The sequence below is a fragment of the Rhamphochromis sp. 'chilingali' genome (genome assembly GCF_963969265.1).
Source record: "Rhamphochromis sp. 'chilingali' genome assembly, chromosome: 11".
In the NCBI taxonomy this organism is placed as follows: domain Eukaryota; kingdom Metazoa; phylum Chordata; class Actinopteri; order Cichliformes; family Cichlidae; genus Rhamphochromis; species Rhamphochromis sp. 'chilingali'.
The window spans coordinates 36,535,088-36,546,401 of NC_137938.1; the positions used below are offsets into that span (position 1 = coordinate 36,535,088).

The 11,314-nt window shown below is 40.0% G+C and overlaps 2 protein-coding genes across 4 annotated transcripts in view; one reads left to right on the forward strand and one right to left on the reverse strand.

The window, feature by feature from the left end:
• Positions 1-3,591, reverse strand: part of LOC308405762 (CD209 antigen-like protein C) — a 7,032-nt gene extending 3,441 nt beyond the window's left edge. Inside the window, exons 1-5 of one of the 2 annotated variants that reach the window (XM_080896496.1) lie at positions 2,467-3,591; positions 665-2,022; positions 348-428; positions 161-268; positions 1-80 (exon numbers count right to left, since the gene is read on the reverse strand). The exon at positions 1-80 is cut by the window's left edge and continues 115 nt beyond it. In XM_080896496.1, coding sequence (XP_080752622.1) covers positions 1-80; positions 161-268; positions 348-428; positions 665-725 — 330 coding nt within the window. In that variant the 5' untranslated portion in view covers positions 726-2,022; positions 2,467-3,591. Of the gene's footprint in view, positions 81-160; positions 269-347; positions 429-664 lie in introns of both variants that reach the window. The other variant, XM_080896497.1, reaches the window with a different exon arrangement.
• A 100-nt stretch (positions 3,592-3,691) lies between these two features.
• On the forward strand, positions 3,692-8,981 carry LOC308405764 (tetraspanin-13-like). Of its 2 annotated transcripts, XM_080896498.1 has the most exons (7): positions 3,696-3,882; positions 5,255-5,422; positions 5,534-5,614; positions 6,694-6,804; positions 6,896-7,006; positions 7,135-7,235; positions 7,928-8,945. In XM_080896498.1, exons 1-6 carry the CDS (start codon positions 3,820-3,822, stop codon positions 7,207-7,209), a joined length of 609 nt encoding a protein of 202 aa, XP_080752624.1. In that variant the 5' UTR covers positions 3,696-3,819; the 3' UTR covers positions 7,210-7,235; positions 7,928-8,945. The 2 variants fall into 2 exon arrangements, with proteins under 2 accessions (XP_080752625.1, XP_080752624.1); XM_080896499.1 differs by having other exon boundaries at positions 3,692-3,882; positions 7,135-8,981.
• The last annotated feature ends 2,333 nt before the right edge of the window (positions 8,982-11,314 follow it).

The following is an 11,314-nucleotide window of genomic DNA, read 5'->3' on the forward strand; positions in this document are numbered from 1 at the left end:
TGTTTTCTGTGTCATCAGCTGCAGGTTCTGTGCTGTGATGTTGGCCATTTCTCGCTGCTGCTCACTCATCACTGTGTTAACTGCAGTCAGATAAGAAACAGATGTTAGTGTTATTGTCTGATTACACTAAAGTCCTTGAATACACAGCAGGTGGACTTACAGCGGAAGTTGAGGCCGATGATGACTGACACCAAGATGAGGCAAATAATCACCAGACCTGTCACAACCAACGCAAGCCAACTACAGGGTGGAGCTAACTCTTTATTCTCTACAAGAATAGAAAAAAATGTTTATTTTAATGATTGAATAAAAAATATCATTTATTTGTTCAGAAAACCACAAATAACCTGTTATTACAAGGGATGCATCCAATTTCCAGTCCTCAGTGTTCACCTCGTCGTAGATTGTTTCTGTGTCTTTTGGCGTCACTGGAAAAACAAAAAGAGTTTAAAGGAAATGAAAACTCATTTGTAGTTTGTTCTTTGTGGGGATTATTTATTAAACTTTACTTTTTAGATCACCAAAAATAGCAGTGCTAGGAAAGAACTGACATGCTGAGTAGCATAACATCGCCAGAATTAACCAACTGGTATTGATCGTTCCCCAAAACCACATACATCACAGTTTTGGCGATGAAAGGGAAGAAAGTAAGTCTGTCACTCACCGTATGTTGGATCTCTCTTTGTCTGAAATATCACTGTCACATAATTCTCTTCTTCCACCATTATTTATGTGTTTGCTGTTTATTGTCAGCGGTACTTACTTTGTTAATCTCGGAGTCAAACAGCCACTGTGGGTTTACTGGTCAGTGTAAGTGAAGTTTAGAGGCAGAGAAGTGGACCGTTGCAAGATCTGCACTTCTTCTTTTTGTCAGAAAGCGGGAGGGTTGTGGTTATTAGAGGGACATTTTTCTTTTTTTAGATAGTTTTGCAAGACGAGAAAAAATATGTCAGAACAAAGCGACGGCTGTCGCAGAGTGGAAGACTCACATTTCCAGGATACTAGTGGGGTCATTTTTTTCATTTGAGTTTAACAAACAATTACCTTCAGTGAATGAAGTGTGTGTGTGTGTGTGTGTGTGTGTGTGTGTGTGTGTGTGTGTGTGTGTGTGTGTGTGTGTGTGTGTGTGTGTTAGTTTACAAAGGTCAGAACTAAGTAACTGCAGCATGAATGTTATTGTAAAAATGATGAATTTCATCAGTTCACCTCGACACTGTTTGTAGGCAGATGTCAACCAAAGCTAACTTTTAACTTCCAGTTCATTTCCAAATTATCAGGCACATCCAGCTCAAACTGATCTAATACAGCAGTGAAATAAATCAGCCACAATAAAGCTTAATGTTTTGGATCAGTTTGTGTTGAAACTTCAAATGTGTGATCAATTTTTAGGCTTCACATTAAAGGTTAAAACTTCCAGCACACTTCAGTTAACCTACATGGCAGACGTTGTACGTACTGAGTACAATCAATCATCACAGTTCAATCAATGCCACTGAAACATTAAAAACTACAGTGGCTTGCAAAAGTATTCGGCCCCCTTGAAGTTTCCCACATTTTGTCACATTACAGCCACAAACATGAATCAATTTTATTGGAATTCCACGTGAAAGACCAACACAAAGTGGTGCACACGTGAGAAGTGGAACGGAAATCAGACATGATTCCAAACATTTTTTACAAATAAATAACTGCAAATACATGTAGAGTGTGGTTTAAGAGTTCAACGTGTGTTTCATGCAAACATGCAAATAATCAGAAACTTTAAGGACTTAAAAACAGAAATAAAGACAAAAATCAAATATTTTATATTCTTTATTATAATTCAAATTTTAAAAAATAAAATTGTTTAGAGTAATTTAAAAAGTTAACTGACATTTCTTTGACTCGGATCTGTCCACTAAAGACTTGGGGGTAACTGTAGATTTGATCATACATCAATCTTTTTTGGCTAAATCAACCTGCAGTCTTTGTTCCCCTGTTAGAAATATGGGTGTCCTTCAAGGTTCAGAAGATTCAGAAGCACTGTGACAGAGGGAAACATGACAGAGTCTGAAACTGTGTGTGAAGTGAGATCGCTTGTTATTGGGGTTACTAGGAATATGATTGTTAGGGTTTTCTCTGTTTACACTTCAATTCAATTAAGTGTAATCAATTAAAATGTCTTGATGTATGATCAATCATCCAGTTAAGTAAATCTCCAAAAGTTGATTCTGTTCATCTGGACGTAGCGTTTTCCCCAATCTTATAAACAGGACATTTGCATAATGACTGAAACCAGCCCAGTGAACCTGCAGTCAGCTGAGACTGAAGACGTCACTGAAAACGTCCAGATGAACAGAATCAACTTTTGGAGAATCAATTAAAATATAAGTATATTTATATAAAATTAATTCAAATGGAATAATGTTAAGAAAACATGGATAACCCAAACAATCAGCAATCTCTGCTTCTTTGTAGGGTCCTTACCTTACAATATGAAACACCTTGGGGAAACTGTTGTTGTGAGCACACCTCGAGGCTTTGAAGACCAAAGAAAACCAAAGATTGCTGACTGTTACTGGACTTTCCAACACAATCATGTTCATGCATGAAGCTCTGAAGAAAAAAAATGTCAGAACATATTAGGATAATGTGACCTATGACCTATGAGACTGCTGTCATTTAAACAAAAAGGGGAGACAACTAAATACTGAGATAATCTGAAGCTCGTGTGGATTTGACACAAGCTGATGTTATATATCTATTGATATTATCATTTGTAATGAAGCTCTGGTGGCACAAATAAAGAAGCAGCATTGTGTTGCTCAGATGGTTTGTGCATGTGTAGAGGAGAGATGGAGGATATAGTGGACAAAGAAGCTGCCAGGCAGGAGGAAAAGAGGACCTCAGGGAAGTTTCATGGATGTAGTGAAAGAAATGAATGGTAAATGGCCTGTATTTGCCTTACTAGTCCCTAAGGACCCCAACGTGCTTTACACATCCAGTCATCCACCCATTCACACACACATTCACACACTGGTGATGGCAGCTACATTGTAGCCACAGCCACCCTGGGGCGCACTGACAGAGGTGAGGCTGCCGGACACTGGCGCCACCGGGCCCTCTGACCACCACCAGTAGGCAACGGGTGAAGTGTCTTGCCCAAGGACACAACGACCGAGACTGTCCAAGCCGGGGCTCGAACCGTCATTCAACAAATAAAGAAGCAGCATTGTGTTGTATTATAATGCATTTAGTATGTTTTATCGCTCCATCTCTGAAACAGGAATGCAAATACACAGATTCATGTAAGTCAGAGATGTAAACAAACATGCAGCAATTTCTAATTTGGCCCATTTGAGATCTAAACGAGCTGTTTTTGCTGAACGTGGTGGTCCGCGAATTAAGAAAACCTCGATACTCTTCATCTGTGATATACTTTTCATCCACAAGGGGGAACTATAGAGTAACATAGTCCCTACTGTGTAGAGGATTTAACTCCAAATCATTGTAGCAAATTAAATCATGTCCTGTGAGAGGACCTTTACTTCTGCGTTATGAGATGTTAATCGTTAAAATGAATAAGTTACCATGAACCAAAGTAACTTTGTGAAATCTTCTTGTGAGATCATCTCGAAATTTCTGCAATCAACTGCTTGAACAACAATCAGTGAGTCACCTCAGCTGACAAATCAGCGCGCAGGATCTCTCCAGGAAGCACCTGTCGGGTCTCCACCTGCAGATCAGCAGGTACAGCCACCCTTAACGTCAAGAGAGGCACGCCGAGAGAGCTGGAGGAGAAGAAATCTCGTTTTTAAACGTTTTGTCCCGAGAGCAGCGATGGTTTGCGGCGGATTCGTTTGCACCAAGAACGCACTCAGCGCGCTCAACATCCTTTATGTGGTGAGTTGAAATATGTTGATGTTTGCTGGAGGGTAAAATGTCTCCTTGAGGGCCAGTTGACGTGAGACCTCTCTAGTCGGTTAATTTACAACTAAGAGCGGAGGGGGGAAAAAATGCGTGTTTGCCATGGCAACGAGGTGGCATGCGTAAATGATTACTTTTTAGGTTATTTATTACTGTTTTTATTATTTTTCTACTTCAACTTTTATTTCCAGTGCCAAAAAAGTGCGTAACATGACGTTTTGAAAGCTGCTCCAGTATTAGGCCCAACTTTAATATATCAGCAGTGTTTATGTGGCCTTTTCTTCCTTGTTTTGTTTAATAATCAAACTGAGTGCTGTTTACTGCTTTCCCATGAGCTGTAAAACATTTAAAAAAGCACACAGGAAGCGTCAAATTGTTAATGTAATGTCATAAAAGGAAATTCCTCAAACGGGCTTCACACAGGAAATATGATTATTTCATCAGAAATTTTAAAAAGTGTAGCATACACTGGGTCAGGTGCCCTCATACATAAACAAGTATTTGCACTCTTTTAGTAAAAATTATAATCCTGCTTAAGTAATAGTACAAACAAACAAAAGAATTTAAGTAAAAGTACTCATAATCACTTACTAGACCAAAATGATTAATGGCTTTGACTTTAATGGTGTAGCTGTTGCTAAGCAGCTTTATAATGACACACCATGATGTCATAGTAGATTTCTAGGATAAGCTCTGACAGGTAAAATGAATGAATCAATGATCAAATTGATTAAAGCTCCATAAAATGGAACAAAATTAAGAGCTCATCAAATCACCGTCTAGAAAAAAAGTGAAGAAAGATTTTCAGTGTTGCAGTGTTCAATTCTCTCAGTAAGTGATGCAGACGCTGGGCAGGATCCTCCACGTATGAGCCACGGCCACTCAGTTCAAGCAGCAGTGACAGAAGAGGCAGTTCAATCTGAAATGTTCCTTCACGGGAACATCTCGAAATAGAACTTTTCTAATCTGCAAAAAATAAACAACTAAAGCTTTAAAGTAAATAGTGTTGAGACCAAAGTTCAAAATTTTTATCAACACGTTGATGTAGAAACTAATATAACACAGGAATACTTAAATGGCTACTGTAGAGGAGAGATGGAGGATATAGTGGACAAAGAAGCTGCCAGGCAGGAGGAAAAGAGGACCTCAGGGAAGTTTCATGGATGTAGTGAAAGAAATGAAGGGAGAGCATATTCCGATTTTACTTGCTTAGTGAGCTTAGTTTCATTCTGCAATCAGCACCTTGAAAGTTGATTCCTGCCCCTCCTTAAAAACAGTTCCTGGTCCAGACTTAAAAAATGAGACTTTTCCTTCTTTTTCCTTGTGTTATCACACCTTTCCCCCTCAGCTGGTGAGCCTGTTGCTGATTGGCGTGGCAGCCTGGGGGAAATGGTTTGGCCTGGTCTCCAGTATCCAGGTGGTGGCAGGGGTCATCGGCGTGGGAGTCTTCCTGTTCTTTGTTGCCTTTGTGGGTCTGTGCGGTGCCCTAAAGCACCACCAGGTCCTGCTCTTCTTTGTATCCTTCACACAAATCCAGGATTTTATGCTCTAGTGGATGTGTGTCCTGAGTTTTAATGGCTCGTAGGCATAGCAACAACACGCTTTAAACGTCCTCAACTTGGTCCAGTACATGATGGTTCTCTCCATAGTGTTTGTGCTGCAGTTTTCAGTGTCCTGTGCATGTCTGGCTCTCAATAAAGATCAACAGGTAAGTTTATTTAGTCTTTTCTCAACAATCCAAACAATATTTTGGACACCGTTTGGCTTTTAGACAGTTACAGGCAGACAAACGTCTTTAACGGCTCTATTCCAGTATTGTTTTTATATTTGAGTATTTCCGCTATGTTTCTTCTGTATTTTGAGAGTCACTCTTTGATATTTTACTCAGTTATAGATGCTTGATTGTAGTTACTGTGCAGATTCAGATGAATCATTAAAAATATAAATCATAATTAGGTTTTTCAGGTTTTAAAAAACACAAATGGGACTTTTAGTCCCAGGAACAAACTTGGAGAACTGCTGGTAGCTTCAGTGTTAGGGACTGTAGTTAAAACAAGATTGTTTTATGTGGAAACGCAGTATTTATAATTGATTTCATGTCTCTGTTCTGGGACCTCCACAACGGTGAATACGAATATGTAAAAAAACAAAGTGGTAGAATCAGCAGGCAGAAATTTGCACTCAGGCTATTTACATTATATTTAGCTTTGTACATTCAGACAGTTAACAGCAGAGCTGCACCTGATTTACATGCCAAATAAAAATCTGAGTTTAAGCAACATTAATGTTAGATCTTACTGTGCCTTAACAGTGACACACTGATATCTAAGTCTTCTAAATTATGTTGTCTGCAGTGTTGCAGGCTTTCCTTCCTCCATATAAAGAGCCTACATGTTTTATAGCGCTTATAATGGCTTCCTGATCACAGGACAACATGTGTAGACTCAGGGTCAACACAGTGGCCTGCTTGAACTGACACTGTTGAGACTCCTCTACCAGATTGCAACATCCTAAAAATAGTAGAGCTTAATGATAACAATTTAGGAATATACTCTAAAAAGCAAACTTATTCAGAGTTGGTCATTTCTGTTTAAGGAGCTACTGAATGCAGGACTTTAATTAAAGAATGTTTGCGTGGCTCTGTGAGGCACATGCAAAATTCACTGTGGAGCAAAGCGAGACAAATCAATGAGAATATGCAAGGTCTAAATAAAGGATCATTTCAGGATTACTTTTAAGTCTCGTATACATGAATTGAGCTCCAGTGATGCTGATTTTCATCTGCAGAACTTGCTGCTGGAGGCCGGATGGAACAAGTCTAAAGGCACACAGAAGGACCTGGAGAGGACTCTAAACTGCTGCGGCTTCTCTCAAGTGGACAACAGCTCGTGTCCTGCTGTGAGTAAAACACTCTGAAAAGATTTCCTAGATTTTCTTCTAAGAAGCAACTTGGTCAAGATTGTTTTGTTTGCTTGTTTTGTTCCTCCAGGTCTGCGTTAACACTTCATCTTGTGTGGCCTGCGCAGACATCCTCCAGAATTATGCCGGGCAGGTGCTGCAGTTTGTTGGCGGCATCGGCCTCTTCTTCAGTTTCACAGAGGTCGGGAAAATGTCATTACAGTGAAGCTAAAAGACTTGTAGTCTGCTGTGAACGGGTGCTGATGTGTGCTGCAGGAGGTTTTTGTATACTGAGAAAACTGACAGCTGCTCATTTGTTGTTGATTTCAGGTCCTTGGAGTCTGGCTCACCCACAGATACAGAAACCTCAAAGATCCTCGATCCAATCCCAGAGCCTTCCTGTAACCGATCGCATGTAAATCAACCCAAAAGTGCGCCGCTGAATCATTTTTTTTCTCTTTTGTTTCATAAACCGAAGTTATCTCTGTGTTTGTAAGTTCTAAAACGAGTCTGCAACTTTTGATGCACAGTCGGGATTAAAATCCTGCATCCTTTGAAAGCACGAAGCCTCACAGCTGAAATGATTCAAACCGTATCATACTCTGGCCTTACCTAAACTTTGGCTGTTTAATATCTCCACACTTTTAAAATTGTACGCATTTGACAGGAAATGAGGAAAAAATAATGGATCCAGCTTTAGCTTAGATATTACTCGTAAGAAAAGATGCCTGCTGTGGCTCTGGCCCAGGAGCTTCTCACTGTGAGGCAACAGTTTTACCTACGGAGTCCCTGCCATGTTTATTACTAATGACACAGTGAATCAACATGGCATAAAAGCTCCCTGTGTAAATGGTGCAGGCAGTAAAATGTTGTGCAATGTTAGAAAAGTACGATTGCAAACAAGGTTTTAATTTTATTAGACGTCTGTGTTATTCAATACTTCGCTCTCTGTAAGCTGACATGTCATTGTCACAAAGTGATCATGAATTCAACTTCTTGCTTGAATTATTTCATCTTTAAAGGTTTCAGTCTTTCTTTTATAACTGCTACTTAATATAAGAAGCATGTTTTGTTTTTTTCTCACTGTGAACATTGTGAATTCTTCTTCTCATTTAATTTCTAGGATGAAAACACCGATAGGACTCGTGTACTGTATATAAGCCGGCTTGTGCTGAAACATGTTAATCAGCTGTGTGCTCGTATAAGGCACGTGCTGTTTGACGTGTGCTGGACTTTTCTCTTTGTCAGGACGTCACCAGGAGCTACAATCAACTTTGGTCTCGAGTGCGACATAAGCAACATGCTGCTGCTCACACTTCTCTAAATGAACTGTTTTTTTTTTTCCCTGTTATGCTTCTGTCATTACTTTCTCACAGATATATTTGAAGTCAGGATTCTTGTCTTACTTATGTCTCTGTTAAAGAAGGAGACCAAGTATGAGTAGTTATTTACTGAAATGGAGATAATCTTATGTCATGTGATCGTAGTAATCCAAGCTTCTGTTGACTGTGGGCTTGAAAATGATGTCTTTTTGAAGGATGGTCAGTCATATACTTTTCTTTTTCGATGCATGTTACTGTCATAACTCTCACTGGTTCTGGTATTTATGTGAAGGCAGTCATCAAGTTAAGCTGATTTAACACTCATCAGGCCTCTGCTGACTCATTTACAGTTGGAGTTGGGGTTTAGGTTAAGTTAAAGTCTCCTGTTTGTTTTTTAGAAAACCAAATGTGAAAGCTGTTAATGGAAAAACGCTGTCAAAATAAATGTTTAAGACTTCATTTGAAACATATCTTCTAGTTTTTGAAGCTTACTTACACGCTAAGCTTACTTAACACGTGGCCAAAACAAAATCCAAGCCTATCCCTATAAAAGCCACCCAAGCCTTTCTGGCAGTAAAGAAGAGTAAGGCTAAGCATGCACTGATGATTACTTTTAATAATGAAGGCCGGGGAAATACACGCTCCTCATCACGTAACCTATGTTGTTTCCCTGAGTGAGCGACTCTTTGCTCTGAACATGTAATGGAGCGTGGTGGTCTCGATGTGATGGAGAGGCCCGTCAGTGAAAACTACAAGCTCCTGGTTTGTGCTCCTGTCTTTCTCTGGCTGAAACAAATGAAGCATATTTGCAGCTCTTTCTTGGCAGACAGTTTGACTTGTCCAACAGGAAATGACAGCTGAATAAACTGCTCAGATTTTGTCATTTTGAGTGTTATCACATTTCCTTCCTGTTTCCATTCTTTATGCTAAGCTGAGCTGACCAGTCGCTGGTTAAACAGACTCCTTGAACTTTTCCTCAAAGAATCTCAATGATTATTCTGTCTCATCTTGAAGCGCTAATAAAGAGAAGCTGTGTGAGCTCCGCAAACAATACACCTTATGCAAATAGCACAATGCTGGCTGGATGAGGACACACCACTGCCTGAGACGGGCTGAACGTGTACACTGAATTGTTTTTTCACAGTGGGTTTGGCTGTTTGCAGCGCTAACAAATTAAGATTAGGATCAGATTAAAGTCGAACCTGGCAAAGCTGGTTTGTTTTCACTTGTTTAAAGCACATCCCAAGTCACTGGAACAGCTCTCCTTCATTTTTCAAATAAGCAGCAGGACTGAGGTGCTGGCACAGACACGGTCATAGAGCTTTGTTTGCCAGATCCGTGCTGTTGCCGAGGTGAAGGTTGCTCAGCCACGTGACTCACTCTCATTCCTCACCCTGAACAGGATGCAGATCAGGAACTGCAGTCCTCAGGCGGTCAAGCCTGTTCATCAACATGTTTGTGAACTCAAACAGCTCGGCTGCTGATTTGGCAGGTGAAACAAAATGCTTTGTGTACACATTAAATAATAAAGGCCTTCTGTATTCAAATGTGCCAATGCAACTGTAGAAAATGAAATTCAAACCTCTGTCTGAACGGTATGGGTTGTTTTGCAGCATATCTGACTTAAATATCAGCTGTTTGCTTTTTGGACTTTGTTTCTTATAGAAGTTTACATCTCAACACACAAAGAGTAGTTTGAAATGTCTTTCTTAAGAAGAAGGAGGAGGAAGAGGAGGGGAAATCTAAAATCAACATTTCTTTGCAGGAAAATATTAGAAATGCTTTCAGGGTCAAAGTTCATTTTAAAGGAAGCTGGGAGGAAGCACATGGTCTGTGTGTTTTTCATGATTTTTAATGCCTGAATTATAAGAACGTCAGGTTATTTTGTTTTTGCAGTTAATTTTCATTCAGTGCAACAGTACCAAAAATAAATGAAAAAAGCAGTTTGGGGTGTAAAAGGACAGAACTAAACTCTCACATTTAGAAATACTGTCAGGGTGGATTCAAGAAAAGTCGTCCAAATGACGATCGCATCTCTGACTTCACTGAGATCCTTCACCTTTAACTGTCCTTCTCATCTGAGAAAGTGTGGAGCATCTGCAGCACTGAGGCTCTTGTTGTGACAGCATTTATCACATTGTCATCTGGTGCTCTCTGCACTGGCGCTTACTGAGATAGGCTGTGATGGACTGATACACTGAGATCCTCTGGATCTGCAGTGAACTCAAACCTGTCCAGGTGCAGGAACCAGAACTGAAGAAATGCTAAAATATGAGGCGTGGCTAAAAGGCTCCATTTTAAATTAGGAAAGGCTTTTATCATTTGTTGGTAACAGCACACATATTTTGACTGACAGAGCAAGGACTGGTCTCCAGGACTGCTAAAGGACACTGTACACTCCTATAGTATCAAGTCTTCATTTACAAGATAAGCCTGACCTAATTCCCATCCTGCGCGGCACCCTTTTGGACTCTAATGGGACTCGTTTCCAAAATAAAACCAGTGCTGTATTAGGTAACACTCGAAACTAGTGATTGAGACCATAAACTCATCAGGATTTTATTGAGGTCATTGATCATGTGGGAAGCATCAGTGTTGTCTCAGACTTCTGTACAGTTACACATCCAGAGAAGATGCCCCCTGCTGGTGATTATAGGGGATGCATGATTTTGCTACTTCTCTTTTCTGACTGTAGTATTTACACCCATCTTTTATGTCTAGTCTTTGTATTTCAAAGTATCATCCGGTCTTCAGCACCCCCTGGTGGGCAAACTATAGAATAGGTCATTTATTTCATTTTAGTCCTTTATTTATTTATTTATTTCATTTCGGGATTTTTATTTTTATTTATTATTATTATTATACTTTATTATACTCATGATAGTGAGATTTAGATACACGTTTATAAATAAAAAATTTTATATATCCAGGTTTCAGTCTTTCAGGTCAGTTCTTCTATCTGCGGGTGATGATATCTCCCCCCCAACTTGTCATCCTGGCTCCCCCTTGTCGTAGCATGTGTGTTGTACCTCATCAATCTATAGCTCTGTGAAAGTCCCTTCTTCCAAATGTTGGAATAACTAGTGTTGTCTATTAAGGTTCTCGGGGGGGGGGGGGGGGGGGGGGGGGGGGGGGGTTAGGACCCTTACAGACGCCCCGGGTGGGAATCAAACTTGCACCTCCCGGTG